Source organism: Glandiceps talaboti, chromosome 21 (genome assembly GCF_964340395.1).
Source record: "Glandiceps talaboti chromosome 21, keGlaTala1.1, whole genome shotgun sequence".
Classification (NCBI taxonomy): Eukaryota; Metazoa; Hemichordata; class Enteropneusta; family Spengelidae; genus Glandiceps; species Glandiceps talaboti.
The window spans coordinates 7148396-7167698 of record NC_135569.1 but is presented as its reverse complement, the minus strand read 5'-3'; the positions used below and the strand labels follow the sequence as shown (position 1 = coordinate 7167698).

The window sequence follows — 19303 nt, the reverse complement described above, 5'->3', positions numbered from 1 at the left end:
ACATTATTGTTATTATTTTATAGTTTTGCCAATTCCAGTGAATTTGTAGACCGAGAAACGCAAAACAACGTATAATATAATGTCGTTCAAAGTTTGCTTTCGTCCATTATGGGTTGGGAGGGCGTACATTATTGTTTAAATAATGCGTTTTTGCAGTCCAAATGGCCCCAATTTCACCTTTTTGACCTCTGTGAAGAAATCGACTTTGGTGATGGCTACTGTCATCTACAGTTGACCTTATACTTATCTTCGCCTTTCTCAGGCTGTCACCTCGGTGCCAAAAATATCCAAGCAAAAAATCTAGACTACAACAATGGAGGTGAAAGAGTTTGAATTTTGGTGTTTCTTGATAAACGAGCAAAGTTTATGTGTTAGTAAATCATTAAATGACTCCAGAAACCAAAGTTTATGAAAATACCGATATTTCCTGGTGTGGTGTTTCCCTTTAATGAGTCAAAAATAATTTTCATAAAACATAGAAACCCTCTGACTACATAAAGCTAATTATAACGAAATACCCTAAAGTGAAAGTACAAATTCAAAATGTCACAAACAAGAAAAAGAGAGAATTTCAAAAAAAAATTCCACAAAATAGAAACATTTCATATCACTAAATGTATTACATAGAATGTATTGTAAGGAGAAATGTTCAAGCTCTCCAAATATTTGTTTTTTAACTTTGCCAAATGAAAACTTTCCAGTTCACCATGTTGTGTTTGAGAAACTGAAGTATGTATTAGGTTTTCATAGTTAAAGTGACCATATTGATGAGGATTTGGTACTTATTTTAGATTTTTAATTCATAAAACAATTTTATCATGGCTTCTGAATCTGGATCTGGATCTGGATTAGTAATTGGCATCGCCTCCTTAATTGATATGCATAATGTCCAATTATTGGTATTTTAACAATTTTCAATGAATATGTTTTTGATTATCTGATAAAAAAATAACATTCCGGTTACACCTGGTTCAGCTTTAACCCGGAAAGGTTGGCATTTTTTGCCACTGAACAAAATAACAGCAAAAATTTGAGATTTCTATTTCAAATACATACTCTGCATTTAAGTGACATGGAATGACCTACAATAAAGGGTCGATTAAGAACAATTTCCTATACATAGTCTAACATATCGTATGGATATATCACACAAACTCCTATGTATCAATGATATATACATCACTGCTTTCAATGTTGGCCACTTTTTGTCTTATCACAGAGTTTATATAACACATTCATCACTTTTTTAAAAGTGCATTTTCGACAAACAAGTTTCTAGGTGTTGATAATAATTAATTTACAAATAGCATACACTGGCTCAGTTCTAAAATAGATTCCGTTAAATTACGATTATGTACAATTCCACCTAAAGCTAGTGCAGTGTATATATAGCCAAATGTAGTCATTGCAGGTCAACCATCTGACCAGCATTCCTGTACAAACCTTGCCAAAATTTGTACTCGATCATGATATAGATATTTCACTAAACAGAAATAATTATTCAAATTTGTATCGTTTATGTACAAATTTGTCTTGAAATACAATTCTTACCATTCGTATTTGCAGACTACAGTCTTGCGACAAATCCAATATGGCCTCTACTGAATGCAGTATTTCTTTGGAAAGTTGGACCAGACATAGTGAAGAGTGACTTTTTTTACGGAAAAAAATCTACAGTGTAGGAGCTTGTGAATTACTGCTATTAGCAGCGGCCATATTTGAACTTCCCACATGTTCAAGTGACTTGTTTGATGTGTATTGGTATAGTGTGATAGATAACTGTTGATGATTACAGATCACAAGTACAACATATAAACTGACTCAAGTTTGAAAATATTACAAATCATGTTTCTATACAATGCTATAGCTTGCGCAGTGTGTGTATACAAACTTATCAGTTTTAAGTTATATTAACTATCCAACTATCGTACAGCAGATGTATCCAAACTTTCACAGATACTGTTGTATCATCCAATCATCTTTTCATAATTACTTTACCCAATATCAATCCTCTTATAGAAATTTTGAGAAAATTAGTTACTTAATAATTAAATTCAGCATTGTATCGATTATGTAAAAAGTAAAAAGCTGCCATTCTTATAATTTAAATTTAAATTGTACGTCACTAAATCCAATATGGCCGCAGCTATCCAATATGGCCGCTACTATCCAATATGGCGTCTGCTATCCAACATGGACGCTGCTATCCAATATGGCTGCTCTCATTACAGCATAGTCTTCAAATATTTTAGTGGACGTAATGACAAGCATTTTTTTTCCTGCAAAATCACACAGGAGCTTGGGGTTGAACACCATAGAGAAAAGGAATACAATTTCAATAAACATTAATCTGTACAGCACTAAATTAAATTTTAACTTTAAATATATTGCAGTGTTAAGTTTTGAGTAGCGTGAATTATTTAGGACTATCATCTCTTCTTTATCATATAACAAAAAAGTGAAGAGAAAATAAAACTATCAAGATTGGTTATTCTGTGGCAAGACATCTGCAATTCAGATAGCAAACAAAATGAGTAAAATCAGTGATCATTTCTGCCAGTGATGGCGCTGTCCATTCAGATCACCCCTGCCAAAAATATTGAAACCTCAGTATTGTTTTTTATGGTTCTTCTTTCGATTTAATTGCATTCCTCTCCCAGAAAGTCAGTTCACGATACTTGGTTGTGATAAGAGGGCGGCTTACAATAGCTTGACCTATCAATGTCTTCCATAAGATTTCCCCTGTTGTGCTGTTCAAAGCGTACATATTGCCATCAAATACACCGATAAAAAGTCGCCCTTCTTTGTCAAGACTAGGTGATGACCACACATCAGAGTCACCAGTTTTCATCTCCCATAGTATACTGCCATCTGAAACAAAATAAATAGTATTCAAGCTCAGCACATCTTGACTGGGATACTAGTCTAGAGGCTATCCGTGACTTCACATCTCATCTCATGTCTAGCTCAATGAGGAGCTGACATGAGATTTGAAATTCAACCGAAGCCATCAACAGTCATTATACTGTATACAGTAACACAGTCATATACATGTATATACAGTATATATGTATATACAGTATACAGTAACAGTCATATATATGTATATACAGTAAACAGTAACAGTCATATATATTTATATACAGTATACAGTATACAGTCATATATATTTATATACAGTATTATCACAGTAAGTCATATACATGTATATACATTATACAGTAACACAGTCATATACGTGTATATACAGTACATGTGTATATATGTATATACAGTATACAGTAACAGTTATATACATGTATATACATTATACAGTAAGTCATATACGTGTATATACAGTATATATGTATATACAGTATACAGTAACAGTTATATACATGTATATACATTATACAGTAACAGTCATATACGTGTATATACAGTATATATGTATATACAGTATACAGTAACAGTTATATACATGTATATACATTATACAGTAACACAGTCATATACATGAATACACAGTATACAGTAACACAGTCATATACATGTATATACAGTATATAGTAACACAGTCATATACATGTATAATCAGTTTATTTAACCAAGTAAACATAAACTATAACAGTCAGTAAATAGAGAGTCAGGAAATAGCTTACAGCTTGCTAGTCTGTAAGATACAGACATTCATGCAGCCAGTACAAGCCTGATAGGGCTGAACAACATGATGTATATATGTTACAGTTTAACAGCTAGTCTGGGCCTGTCCCCTCATATATTAATATCTAGAAATTCCCAGCAAGGTACTCACATGACTCAAAATGTATAATGTATTACATACACACAATTAAAATATACTGTTGATCAGTTATACTGTGTCTATCATTAACATCATGTCTTTGTTAATCAATCACAGATTTCTACCCAATGTTAAGTTAGGTGTTTATTGGTGGCTGGTTCATATATGGTAGATTGTGTGAAAAGCTAGGACAAAAATTTATACACGGTTTAAATCATTCTAACAGTTGGGGATTTACTATTTCCATGATAACTTTTACACTTGATAGGGATGCTAGTGATGTACCAACATTTAGTGTTCCCTGACTCTTACTATGTGGTGACTCACAAGAAATGCCAGTTTTTATCATTTTGACTTAGAACAACAAAATTTGTCTATCATTAGAGGGCACACTTGATAGTGTACGTCATGGCATGAATGTCGTACCTTGCAGACAAGGACTCAGGGTACTTATCAGTTCTGTTACACTTTCACTAATTAGTACGGTCACTATGGAGAACAATACAAGCACTCATTCAAACATGTGAACATCATGCTGACACTCACATGCCATGAAGTTCTGTCCTAATATTTACCTGTGTAATTGACGGCTACAATTCTACCATCACCAGTCCCAATGTAGATTTGTCTATTTGGCCCAAGGAATGGTGATGACATAAAACTTCCTCCAAATTTCTTCTTCCATATTACTGCCAGTTTTTCTCTGTCAAGACCAACCAATTCACCTTTTGAAGTCCCTAGGAGAAAAAATACAGATTTCAAAATCAAGGTCACTTAAAACTTGATGATCAACTAATCTAGTACATGTCCTTAATCGTGTTTTATAACACATCACAGTCTTAGGCATATAGTCTTTCCAAATCACTGATAGGACTCCTGTGCTGAATGAATAGTACCCTAGGTAAAATAGTACATGTTGTATGCAAATTAAGGTCACTATGGGTCAAGTCCATACCATGTGATACAGTCTAAGCCAATCACTGAGGGCTGTACAAAAATGATGTGTTGTACTTACCAATAATGAGTCCTTTCTTTCCTACAGCTGGTGTGGTATTTATTTCTGATCCTGACCCAATATAAGTCTTTTTAATCAATTTTCCACTGTACGCATTTCGTGCGTATACATAGCCGTTTAGACCACAGAAATATACTGTTGTATTGTCCAGACTTAGTCTTGGAGAAGCGAAAAATCCATCCTCACCATCTGCAAACTTAAACACTACACTTCCTGGAAAACAATAGTAGAAATTTATAAATTCTCATTTTCCTAAATTAAATGTACAATATAATTGGTTGCTTTTCTTTTTTTTCTTTTAAAGGGCCAATGTCAAGGCCTGAATTTGAACAATGAATGCACTGATTTATTTAAACAAACTGATCATTACAAAGACATCCAAATTATTAAAACTGCTTGCTTAATTTGCATATTAAAGTGTTTTGTGTTTATAACTTCAAAACCACCCACCTTCCTCCCCTAACCCTTCCAACCACCTCCCTCCCCCAATCTCCCACCTTCCTCCTTCCCCCAAACCTCCCACCCTCAAACCTCATTTATCACTAAAGTCTCATCTCGGATAATCAAGGCATTGTGACTACGATATCTATCTATCTATCCATCAACTGCCTTGAAGGAAAGTAATTGTAACTTAGATTGCCCTCAAACAGCTAACCTGAATGGCTGCCATCGACAACTCAACACCCAACTGGATGCGTAGACTGTCAACAGTCGCTCGCGCCTTTTTTCCTACATTTTATCTAAACTTAAGTCGTCGACGCACTCCGATCCAGCGCACTCCGATCCATTGTTTGGTTCCATTTACGTTCAATTTTCGGCCCTCGATGTCAGTGTGCAATTATAGTAGTGTTGCGCTGGATCAAAGCGCGGCATCAACTTAAGTTTAGATAAAACGTAGGAAAAAAAGGCACGAACGACTGTCGACAGTCTACTGGATTGTTCTGTTGAGGTAGCACTTATCACAAACATGTCCATTCACTGACAGTATTTTGAATGCTTTCAATACTTTTGAAGATGTGCCACCATCTTTATGTTGAAACATCTTTTAACAACATCGTAACTTAGAAATTCAGTGAAGGCAGCTATATTGGAAAAGCAGCCAACATTGATGCTATAAAAGTAACTCTGTGATTGATCATTTTGCTGCAGGATAATAACAGGTTGTAAGTGTTTGAGGGCGCTTCAAGGCAGATGACACAGAGAGATAGCTATCGTGGTCATAATGCCTTCATTATTCAAGATTTACAAGTCCATAACACTTACCATCTTTGCCATCCAGGGCATGTATGTTGTGCCCTTCACCACCCATCTGTGGAATATATACTAATTCACCATCTTCAAAACTCAGTACCGTCGGTGACGACCACATTTCAAGATACATGTCTTTCTTCCATTTTAATTTTCCATCTGGCGTCAGTGCATACATAAATCCATCCAAACTTGCAAAATATATAGTACCTTCTTTACCAACAGCTGGTGAACTTATAATTGAATTATCTGAATACAAAACAAACATTTCAAAATACTAGAATATTAATTTGTCGTCTAGAACAAAAAATTTTCCATGGCAAACCAAATCAAAGCTGTATTACTATAACTGAGATATTCTTTTTTATCCGATACAATACTTTCATACTCAGGCTTAATAAAAATATTTGGTTCCGATTACGTTCAATTCATTACTGGGACAAGCCATTAGCCAAGCAAGTGGACTTGTTATCAAAGAGTACCAATATTTACACATGTGATGATGGGCTCTTACATAACACAAGTAAACAGCTGTAAAACCTCTATTCGGCCGTCTGCATGGACTGCGCAATTGAGGCAAACCTTATCTCCGTCTTATATCAGTTGTTATCAATTTATTAGGCTATTATAAGTAATGCTACAAACAGCTTTAGAGATGCAAACAACTTTTATGACACCCGTTTTCGCCAGGCAAGCCCGCGGGTTTGTTGCACTTGGACCGCTAATGGTTTGTGACTGTCATGTTTAGAACAGGTGGGGTAGGTAGATTTTTTTATTTCATTTTATCATATATTTTTTTCTGTATGAGTGTCTCGTTCAAGTTTTCTATTGTTTTCCAAATGGTCTCTGTGTTGTTTATTTCTTCCTATCAGATGTACAGCCATTACAGATTGGAAGAACTGTTTCATTTTGTCTTTTTAAGTTGATGTCAATTTCCGCATCAGATTCCACTATTTCTCGTGAGACTTCACAATTTTTGCAATTTTTTTCTTCTGGAATATGTAAAAAAAAGTTTAGGGTCGGCAGTGAAAAGCTAGGTGGGGTTGGGTAATTGCACCAAACAAATATTTTTTTAGGCCTTATGTCAATACTAAAATATGAATACCAAATTTAATTTGGGTCCACACCTTAAAATGAGTGTGCCAACACAATTATAATTTTAATCGGTTACTCTACTAATTTAAATTAGGGATGAAATCGACCTCTAATTAACATGTACAATGTCTAATTATTGGTATTTTAATAATTTTCAGTGAATAGATTGTTGAATGTCTGATCGAAAAATTATACCCCAGTTACAGCTAGGGTAGCTTTAATGGCTTTTGATAAAATAATTGTATGTTACATCAGAGGCATTAATACATCAATAATAGGCTTAATTATATTCTAACCCCTGTCATGATATCGCTGTCATTTTTCATATTTCTGATTATATATAATAATATTAATTGATAATTATTTCTCGGTAATTAAGTCTCAACTTACAGGATGGAACACAATGTCGATTCTTATTCCTGTGAATAACTGGGTACTTAAGTGTTGCTTAGCAACTCATAAATTTGAGCTCAATATGCTATTATATCTTCTGTCAAGTTTTTATCATAAATCAAAGTCAGATGTCAAGAGGGTTGAAGGGCTTCCTAATAAAAGACTTGAAATGATACAATTTGTTGTTTGGCAAAGAGTACTCAAGTGAACTGTTCACAAGACAACCAGTTGCTGCAATAATGGCATTTTATCACACATTAGGGGGTCAAAATAGAATAAGAAAGTTGACACAATATCAATTAATCAGGATGTTTCTGCCAGACAACTGCATGTAACATATATACATACACATACACATACACATACACATACACACATACACATACACATACACATACACATACATATACATATACATATACATATATACAAATACATTATACATGTACATATACATAATTAATACATATCCAAGTTGATCGTTGGGTAAGTTTAGGTAGATGTTTTACAATTCTCACAAGTCAGAGCAAGTATTTCTACTGAAGCAACCTCTTGGCGGATAAGAGGCCTATGGTGTACAACATTGTGTTTACCAATGCTAGGTCAGAGCACTTACTCCTGAACACAACAAGATTGTGATTGAAGACAGAATTTTGTTTACAATAACTCATCTTTGTCAGACTCCCCACAACAACAATCATGCTGTGTTCACCAGTAAAAGTGTTGTTGTCTATCAAGTAAAACATCAACCTAAACGTGCCAATAAATGGCTTTGATCATGAACGTATATATATTACATATCATCTCTGGCAAACACTGGCTTTGGTGATGAATGCATATATATTCCATATTGTCTCTGGCAAACACTGGCTTTGAGCATGAATGTATATATATTACATAACATCTCTGGCGAACACTGGCTTTGTTGATGATGAATGTATATATATTACATATCATCTCTGGCAAACACTGGCCTTGGTGACGAATGCATATATATTCCATATTGTCTCTGGCAAACACTGGCTTTGAATATTAAAATGTACAATGTATTTATAACATATTGTCTCTGGCGAACACTTTTTGTTTTAGTTACATTCGGCCATGTACAGTAATACATCCGTATTTCGCAGCACATGGGCAGAAGTCATACTGTCGACAGCCAAGAGACTTGGATATCTGGCCTGCCAATAGTGTTAACAACTGATAAGACAATACCTCAAGTCTAATAACCAAGTCTCTGGGCTGTGGTGTCAACCAAGAAATCATTATGTTTTATGTCATGGTATCGACAATGAAACCATTTTGTTTATGACATGCCATGGTGGTAAAACTCTATTTCAGGTGACAAGAATTAAAGACCTCAAGTTAATTTTATAATATCTGCTGTCATAAAATACAGATCGATGAAGAACAACTTTAATATTTATTTTATGCAAATATTTCCCACAGCTGAGTTAGAATTACATATTATTATTCACCGATAAATTTCACTTTTTGTTAGTTTGTCTTTAGTATATAGAACTCCGAATGAGATACATTCCAAAGGTGTTTTATGAACTGCCAAATATTCAAAAAATTATACACTGTTACAATCCAAAAATATAGAATGATGCTATTTGCAATATCAGTTATTCTTGTTTCATGCTTTCAACTTGCAAAATGAGATGATATTATACGCCCTGAACAGTACTGAAGCACCTGTGGGTAAACACACTGTACCAATATCATGGGGGGGGGGGGGGGGAGTGTTCAGTGCAATATACATTTTTGTTACTTTGAAATAGCACATCGGTCCGGTGTCCTACAGTGCATATGAATAAAATCATTATTATTATGACTATTAATCACCAACATTTAGGCCTAATAAAAAAAAACTGTTTGGTTCCTGTTATGCTCAATATTAGAATAGGTGGGGTAGGTAGATTTTCTTTTTTTCTTTTTTTCTTCATGTGTGAGTGTCTAGTTCAGGGTAGTTATGCTTTCTGTTGTTTTTCATATGGTCTCTGTGTTATTGGTTTCTTCTCATCAGATGTACAGCCATTACAGATTGGATGAACAGTTTTCATGTCGGAATCACCTCGGTAAAACCAATCTACAGATAACCCGAGTTCATCAATAGGCAAGTCGGGTTGTTGACAATCTCTAAATCTGTTTGCAATGTCAACTGTAATAGGATTATAAAAGTTGTAACAGCTGATAATGTCCCTTGACTCAAACGATTCACTCCTTGAAAGTAACCTTGCACTCGGAACTACAGTTTTTCTCGTTCCGTAGTTAGTTAAATAATTTTTTGAAAAATTAAGCACAGAGATACTTAAATAGCAAATACCCATATCTGATGTCCATATACTACATGTAACATCGATCGGATCGTGACCTTTCACCTGGGCCAGTTGTGCCTCGCGGCGGAGTAACACACTCATACTTGCACACATTCGGTCGACAGCATTTCAGTCTTGACCTAGCACCTGTACCAGCGACGACTCAGGCTTATCAGATGTAATTATAAAAAGCAAACACTTAGTTATGATAATGAGCTGATAAGGATTGATAAGAAAGTGCAAGAATTGCACTTTGCTGGTAAAGGCGATGTTCCCCTCATGTATTTGACTTGGGTGAAAGGCCACAATCCGATCGCGATCATAACATTAGGATACATCGTGCACCATACATTGACGATGTTACATGTGGTATATGGACATCAGATATGGGAATTTGCTATTTCAGTATCTCTATGCTTAATTTTTCAAAAAATTATTTAACTAACTATGGAACAAGAAAAGTTCTGAGTGCAAGGTTACTTTCAAGGAGTGAATCATTTGAGTCAAGGGATGTTATCAGCTGTTACAACTTTTATAATCCTATTACAGTTGACATTGCAAACAGATTTAGAGATTGTCAACAACCCGACTTGCCTATTGATGAACTCGGGTTATCCGTAGTTTGGTTTTACCGAGGCCTTACCAACATGATTAGAATAGGTGGGGAGGCAGATTTCTTTTCCTTTCTTTTTTTCATATGTGAGTGTCTAGTTCAGGTAGTTATGTTTTCTGTTGTTTTCCAAATGGTCTCTGTGTTATTGGTTTCTTCTCATCAGATGTACAGCCATTACAGTTTGGAGGAACAGTTTTATATTGTCTTTTTAAGTTGATGTCAGTTTCCACATCCGCTATTTCTTGCAAGACTTCACAATTTTTGCAATTTTATTATTTTTTTCTTGAATAAGTAAAAATAAGTTGAGTATTGGCAAGAAAAACTAGGTGGGATCAAGTATTAACTGGAATCAAACAATTTTTTTTTCTTCTAGGCCTAAGCACTATAGGGAAAAAAATCTTATATCTGTCACTTCTAGTATTTATAGTCTTGGCACAGCCTTGGTTGATGAGGAACTATGTCGGAATGAACTACGAATTCATGTCATTTTTGTGAAAGGCAATCAATTTTACCCATTTTCATTTCCTTATTTCAATCTCTTTTTGATATGTTTATCCTTTATCTATCCAGTTTTTAACAATATTATTTCCTTCTCAGCGATGAAGAGTAGCTGCTAGAGTCACTTCCACATAGATTACTAGACTGATCTGACAAGGTTACTAAGAGTATGCTAATTTACCTACTTATTAGCCAATCAAAACAGATTACTATCTGACAAGGTTACAAGGTTACTAAGGTGTATGCTAATGCAGCTACTTATTAGCCAATCAACAAAGATTACTACTTGACAAGGTTACTAGGGGTATGGTAATTTGGTTACTCATTAGCCAATCGACACAGATTACTGTATGACAAGGTTACTAAGGGGTATGCTAATTTGGCTACTTATTAGCCAATGGACACAGATTACTGTATGACAAGGTTACTAGGGGGCATGCTAATTTAGCTACTTATTAGCCATCTCACAGCTTGACCTTTGACACCACATCAGGCTTAGTATTTCCTATCTACGGCAACCACTTTTTTTTCTATGTTTCTCAGCACCTCAAATCTCTGTTTTTAATAAGACAAGATAATGTTGCACATTTTGAAACCATGGTAACAGATTATTGTTCATCAATTCAAAATTCTTACAATATTACACGATAAAATCTGTATTGCGAACCAACCTACAAAAGAAGAGAGAAAGCATGTAACACACACATACACACACAACACATACACACAACACACATACATACATGTACATACATACATACATACATACATACATACACATATACAGACACACACACACACACATACACAAACACACAACACACACAACACATACACATACACACAACACACACACAACACAACACATACACACACACACAAACACACACACAACACATACACACACACAAACACACACAACACATACATGTACAAACAAACAAACAAACAAACAAACAAACAAACACATACACTCAAACCAAATATATCAATCATATTACGGTATATACTTTGATCATACAATTACGTTACCTGTTTCAAAAGTCCACTGCACATTTCCATCTTCTGCACTGAGTGCATAAAAATAACCATCTTCACCTCCAAAGTATATCACTTTATTATCACGACTGAATGCTGGGGAGGAACCCAAGTCACTGTGACCTAGAATTAATATACAATTATGTATAAGATACCATTCCACAATATCAAGGAAAATATGAGTGACCTAAGGGGCCTTCTCACTACAAGTCAAAAGACAAATATTTAGAAAACCCTTAGGTCACTAAGTATTTTTTAGCAGAATGCAGAAACACATTTGAGACTGCATGACAATCATTCGTCCGGAAGCATAAGAAACATCAAGACAAAAAATTGCATTTTGAATGTTTTTACCACAGAACACAGATGGGCATTGTCATGATGTAGATCAACAGGGTATCAATCTATATTTTTAGTTTGAATACAACTATAATACCGACACAACCTTAATATGAAAAATTATTAACAATAATGACAATTATAATTGTTTTATCTCATATTTTGAACACAGCAGAATTCTGATATGCAATGTCATGACATAGGATGACACGGGGTATAAATCCATATTTTTTGTTCGAACACATCCAACTTGGTTTGCACATGGTATAATTAGAAACCATTCTCCAATATTTTTCTTCATTCAGCCAAGCAAAATACAAGTGCCCTAAGGGGCCTTATCATTACGAGTCGATAGACAAGTAGCATATTTCGAACACCTCAGAATCTATGACATAGATAAAGGTTGTCATGACCAATGTATATAATCCATATTTTCTGTTCAAAGATAATAACTTGGCTTCTGCACGGTTAACTTACTTGTTAGGAATTTCCATTGAACTTGACCAGTTGTTGCATCTAATGCATACATATAACTGTCCTCTGCTCCGAAATAAATCGTCTCCTCATCAAGATTAACTTTTTCAAAAAGCGTCACTTCACTTCCTGGATGTTCAGGCTTCACCCATTCAACCTCTGCATCGAAATCTTCGTTTTCCTCGGCAGAGTATTTTGACCGTTCACGTTCACTGCAGTCTTCTCCTGCCTCACATGACCCGTCCGTTGCGTTCACATCTCCATCGTCATCCACTGCTTCATCGTCCTCAATTCTGTACGTTCTTACAAACTCCAGAAAATCGTTCGTCAAAGGTTTCCGGTCTTTCTCCGGAGTTTTGGCTTCATATTTGTCCATAGCTGCATACAACTTATCCAAATCTATTTCCGGGGTTGTCTCAATATCCCGGATATCGTCAGCATTCAATAACACTTCTAGCGACTGGAAATTCGTCACGATATTATGTTCGTTTTTGGATGATGTGAGGACAATGACATTTTTATACATTGCCCATCGAATAATAATGTTAGCTTCTGTACGTTGTTGCCGAATTGCAATATGCTGAACTAGAGGATTTTCTAACACTGGGTTAACACTGGTAAAATCGTTCATTGTCCACTGTGTCCCTAGTATAGAAAACCCCATATATTGTATGTTGTGATCAGCGCAAAACTCACGAACATCTTTATCTAGATGCAAAATATCAAACCAGTTCTGGACGACAGAGATCGGGACCTCGGCTATTTCCATCAACTCCTCTAGCTGATCAACTTCAAAGTTACTGACTCCGATACTGCGTATTTTCCCATCCTTTTGCAGTTTTTCCAGCCCCTTCCAGGTGTCCTTCCAGGTGCCCTCCAAGGAATCCATATCACAAACTAGAATGAAGTCATCGCAATCCGGTGAATGGATCAGAACAACATCTATGTAGTTCGTTTGTAGTTTGTGTAAACTTTCCTCCACTGATTTGATTGTCGCATCAAAACCTGCATATTTGGGGTGGATTTTGTCAACAATGATGATTTCAGAGCGTGGAATTCCTGAATCTTTGATAGCCCTGCCAAGTCCTTCCTCTGATTGGGGATATCCTTGTGCTGTGTCAAACATCCTTGAAAAACAAAACACTAATAATTAAAACATTGCACATGTTGATTAGAGTCCTTAGTTTTATCCCGATATGTCACAAATTGAAATCATGATTTCTGGGCATTGATTTTTGGGTGCGGACCCAAAAATCAATTTGATTGGATTTATTGCACCATATAATGTGTACAACTAGTGACGGTACACAAACACGTTTACACATTTCGTCACAAACCATGGCCTCTTTTACGACACTATCCAAAATGCACGTCGTTATTTTGCAGTGCCACGGAAGAAATAACAGCTCTGGTTAGCAAGAATGATTTACCCACAGGTTACTAGTATTCAATACTGTGTATGATATTATGAGTAAGTCATTAAATCTAACAAAACAGTTTCAAAAAAACATTCCAGTTACAGCTAGTGCAGCTTTCAACTTGCAATGTTACTATGTATGTTTACAAGGCATTCAAACAGAGAGAGAACGAGGTAATATGCATATTTTGAGTTCACTTCTCCTTGTTTCATTTAAGTCCATGTACGTATGTAGTCTTCAAACTTTTTTGGTTTTGGTTTTTGTCTTTCCCCTATTAAATTTCCAAAATTGAAATATATTTAACATTATATAACAATGACAGAACATTTTCCTTTTCTAGATTATATTTATGTTAATATCTCTATTATTCGTTATTTTCATTCTTGTATCATTTTCATTGTGTGTAAACATACATACCTATAGCCAACCGTAAGGGCGTATCTCACAACATCATACACTTTATCTTGGAATTCATCATGTATGGCAAACTGTCCTGTACCAAAACCAATCACTGGAACTGAAATCAAATTAGAAATTCCAGGTGAGGAGTATTATCCCTGAATAATAAAAGTTTGGTAAGCAATTTTATTTGCATACTACTGGCTAAGAACTGTTGTCCAGTTTTTACTCGTCTAGTGACTCGTGGTGTGACAAGACCCCTTAGGTCACTCGTATTCGCAGAAAAATAGTGGGGAATAACATCTAATTATACATCATGTAAACCAGGTTACACCCATTTGTACAAAATTTACAACCTGCTAAAAATATGAATAAAAATTAATGTCCATTCAATAACTTATTTTGTTGTATCAACATGATGCATGACAATAGTTTTTTTTTCTAGTTTTCATGCTGCTAATTGCTCCCAGCGATTTTTTTGTTATGCAGACAAATACACGCAAACACACACACAAATGCTACAGAGATCCATTCTGGTTTGGGACTACGTGACAGGGCTATGTTCAACGCTCTTTATCACGTTGCTGTGGAACTGTCAAGGCTTTCCCAGTCAGTCCACAGGCTATGCCAGAATCACCCAGGCCCGGCAAACATAGCACCTGCGGGCTCCGTGTGAGTAATCGTCCCCGACTTTTCAAGTCATTACTCCAGGAATCCCCCCCCCATTCGCACTCGTTTTGTGAGTGAGACAATAGTTTTAGTTTGTTTCGAAGTTGAAGCCTCGATTACCAGAGTAACAAACAACACTGTGATCAAATATTACTTACTTGTGTATCCACTTGCTAAAAGTTTATCCGGTGGTTCTTGTACCATGACATTAACGTTTTGAGTATCTTCAGCGTTGTTTTCTTTCATGACAACAGCTAACTTCTTATTTCTCACTTTCTTCTTACATTCTAGATTTTCAGGCTGAGTCTTGATGTAATCCATGTACATCGAAACACTTTCTTCAACTTGGATATCTGGATCGACGCCGGCTTCATCTAGTTCATCTTCATGGTTGAAGAAATAAAACCACAAACTGATGGCGATGTTTGGTGCTTTGTAAGATCGGACCTGGTAAAAATAAATACCATGTTAGAAAACATACACAAAACCTAGTAAAGATTTTATCATATTTAGGAAATAAACACAACAGCCAAAACCCGGTGAAACAAAAAAAAATCAGGCAGTTAAGTACATTGTCCTATTTGAACAAAGAACAAAACTGCATTGATGCAAAAAAGTGGGATTTCACCTGAGGCCACCAATATACAGGTACATAGATTGAAATTGCACTATTGAGGAAAACTGGGATCTCAACTGATGCCTCCATTATAGATTGAAATTGCATTATTGAGGGAAAGTGGGATCTAACCTGATGCCACCAATATACAGGCACATATATTGAAATTGTATTATTGAGGAAAAGTGGGCTCTAACCTGATGCCACCAATATACAGGTACATAGATTGAAATTGCATTATTGAGGGAAAGTGGGATCTCACCTTATGCCACCAATATACAGGTACATAGATTAAAATTGCATTATCGAGGGAAAGTGGGATCTCAAGTGATGCCACCAATATACAGATATATACTATAAATTGAAATTGCATTAATTTAGTGACCAAAAAAAGGATCTCACCTGATGCTACCAATATAAGATACATAGATTAAAATTGCATTATTGAGGAAAAGTGAGATCTCACCTGATGCCACCAATATATAGGAATATACAATTGATCCCCTGCTTCCATATGTACTTCATAGTAATCAAGGTCAGCTACTTTAGGGAACTTAACAAGGTCAACTTTCTCAGGTTCAATTGGAGATAATCCCGGCATAGTAGTGAACTGATTAGCGTACACTTTATGGCCATCTTTTGGGTGTGCAATCAGGAATGTCTTCTGTCCAGCTATCAATGTGATGATATTTTCATACCCATCTTGGTGGAACACATAACTCGTGTTGCCAGAACTAAACAGTAAGCTTGCAGAGTCAACCTACAAAGGAGTTGTCAAAGGAAGGGGAGGGAGTAAAAAAAAATAACTCACTTTAATTAACGTGTTCTACTCTAAAGGAAAATGATGTGGCTGATTCTATTGTTTTCTTTTCACAGCTGGTCTCAACCTTTTCTGGGCATTGTTTCAAATGTGAAGCACCTAATATTGTGTATTTCCCATAATGCCTCACTGTGGTGTCACAGCAATAGGCCTAAATCTCAGCCACAAACACTATGACAAGTCTGTTTACATTACACAGATTGACCGATCTTAATTATCATATTTCCCATAATGCACCATTCAAGATGCTTGGTTTGGAAGTTCCCTATTAATTAATAACAACATACAATGTATTTCTTGCAATCATTTTACAAAACACACGTAGTGGTGTTAGTTTTAAACTCAGCAAATATCAGAGAGTGACAACTCCCAAGTATGTTAGTGAGACCTATTACAGCAGAAAATGATTTTTTCTGTGTTCAGCTAAAATACAAGTACAGTGCCCAAAAAACAAATCTCTACAATATTTGACAAACCTTGGCAAAGAGTTCTTCACATTCAAGTACAGTGGGTACAAATGCATCATGGAGCATTCCACTTCGTGGGAAAGGGGAGTCCAGGTAGATGTCCTTCTTTTTGTAAATGTCTAAGAAATCTTTCATGTACATATTCATTCGTGGTGGGTGCTTATCGTCCCATACTTTCCGTAGATCAACCCGGAAAACCTCTTCGCCAAAATTTTCCAGAAGATATTCTTCATCTGGCCAGAGGTCAACTGCAGGCCATCGATTTCCCCCTCCCTTTATGAGAAGTGGACGACTTTTTTTGATGTAATTTTTGTAGAAGTCTGCGCTGCTAGGGGCCTTGTCAACCTCATCTATAACACCCTTTATAGGAGGTTTATGGGCACCAAAAGGCTGTAAATGACCCTTTGGAAAGTCTTCTGTTACAACACCGACAAGTTGGCAGAGGAAAATTAACAAGTTTAATAACAGAAATACAGTTTTTCTTTCTTCTAGTTTTTCCATCATTGTTGTTTATTTCTACGCGATGCAAACGTCAGTTTATGGGGATCTGAAAGACAGAAAAAATACATTTCATTTCATTTGTAAGAAAACACCTATGATTTTCTAAAGCCAATATGGTGTGTTTCATTATCTGAAAATGACACTTTTATACTAACATACTGCTAAACATTCAAATTCGTTTTTTTTTATATGTGTCAGCAGGTTTAATGTAACGGTTTTCAATGTTGGTACATATAGTTCTTTACCTCAGTGAAATGGTTGCGTCATCCCACCGTATCTTTGGAATGGTTTTTAACGGGAAGTGGTGTCCTGCTGTTTGCAAAACATCCTGTCATGTTTTATGAATGAAATCTATCTGTACAATCAATTTAGTTGAACTAGTTAACAAAGGTGATTCGTACACTTTCCCCGACAAAGGTGATTTATACACTTTCCCGACTGCCCTGTAACGTTAATTCACCATCTTGATAAAAAGAGCCATAATAACAATGAATACATAATTTACTGTATATACATGCCATAAGGGATCAGGAAATAGTAAGGCTAGCTCAAGTTTGTAACCGTAGCGATGCACAGAGTTGTACGCAATGTTTCAATAGTCGAAGCAAATCACCCAGAAGAGACTTCTGTGCTACATGACTGTTGCCATAGCAAAATCTCATACGGCTACAAGGTTTTATGCAAATTGAGGTCACTATGGGTCAGTAGTCCATACCATGTGACATGACCTCAGCCAATCACTGAAGGCTGTATGAAAACAACATGTTAAAACTCTACGCAGATATCACATAGCCTGTATGAAGTATTAGATCATTTAATATGCAAAATAAATCAGATTTAAACTGAATTTAAAACTAAAAAAAACTATGGTAACAGGCTTTTTTGGACAAGTGTGCTTTCTTAGGTTAATGTACATGCCAAATTATACGGAATTTGAAAAGTGCATGATACTGCTTAAACTGAATATCGTTCATTATTCAAATTACTCATTAAAGGTAAAAGTTGTATCAACAAATGTCATAGGACAGGTGCGTATTTATTATGGTTGATATATGTATCATATTATATGAAAGAAACAGCCTAGTTATCTAAAATCATTAATTATGCAATTTTTTTCATTAAAACTAAACTATATCAACAAATCTTATAAGACATGTTGCTCAAAAACTAATCAGGTCTAGCCATTAACCCAAACATTATATGTACCAAATTTCATTACAATTGAGCTAGCCGTTTTTAAGAAAATGGTGACACAGAAAGACACATGCACATGCACACGCACACGCACACACACACACACACACACACACACACACACACACACACACACACTAACACACACACACACACACACACGCACACACACACACACACAGATGGACGGACGGACAGACAGACAGACAGACACAAAGACAGACATCCCCCTTTAAATGTACCTCCCATACCCTTACAGGGGAGGTAAAAATGAAATTGATAATGAGTCATTTAGTAGTCATGAATCTGAAAAAATTATAACAATGAAAAAATAATTTCCTGCAAATTGATCATAAAAATGTAATTATTACTAATTGTATCATTAACTTTTTCCTTTGCTCTGA

The 19303-nt window shown here is 35.6% G+C and overlaps 1 protein-coding gene across 1 annotated transcript; it reads right to left on the bottom strand.

Moving 5' to 3' along the window:
* Positions 1–490: 490 nt before the first annotated feature.
* On the bottom strand, positions 491–17715 carry LOC144451416 (uncharacterized). Its single transcript, XM_078142248.1, has 10 exons — positions 17214–17715; positions 16384–16677; positions 15460–15748; positions 14651–14750; positions 12819–13942; positions 11997–12125; positions 6060–6293; positions 4797–5009; positions 4357–4518; positions 491–2871 (listed from the first exon to the last, which is right to left on the bottom strand). Exons 1-10 carry the CDS (start codon positions 17706–17708, stop codon positions 2621–2623), a joined length of 3291 nt encoding a protein of 1096 aa, XP_077998374.1. The 5' UTR covers positions 17709–17715; the 3' UTR covers positions 491–2620.
* Between the last annotated feature and the right edge of the window lie 1588 nt (positions 17716–19303).

Bases quoted from the DNA above. Each gene is read 5' to 3' on its own strand.
- LOC144451416 (XM_078142248.1), bottom strand. From the start codon at position 17,708: ATGATGGAAAAACTAGAAGAAAGAAAAACTGTATTTCTGTTATTAAAC. The intron at 4,519-4,796 runs GTAAGTACAACA...TTTTTCTCCTAG, and splicing joins AAAGAAAGGACTCATTATTG to GGACTTCAAAAGGTGAATTG. The intron at 2,872-4,356 runs GTAAATATTAGG...ATTTTGTTTCAG, and splicing joins TGTAGCCGTCAATTACACAG to ATGGCAGTATACTATGGGAG.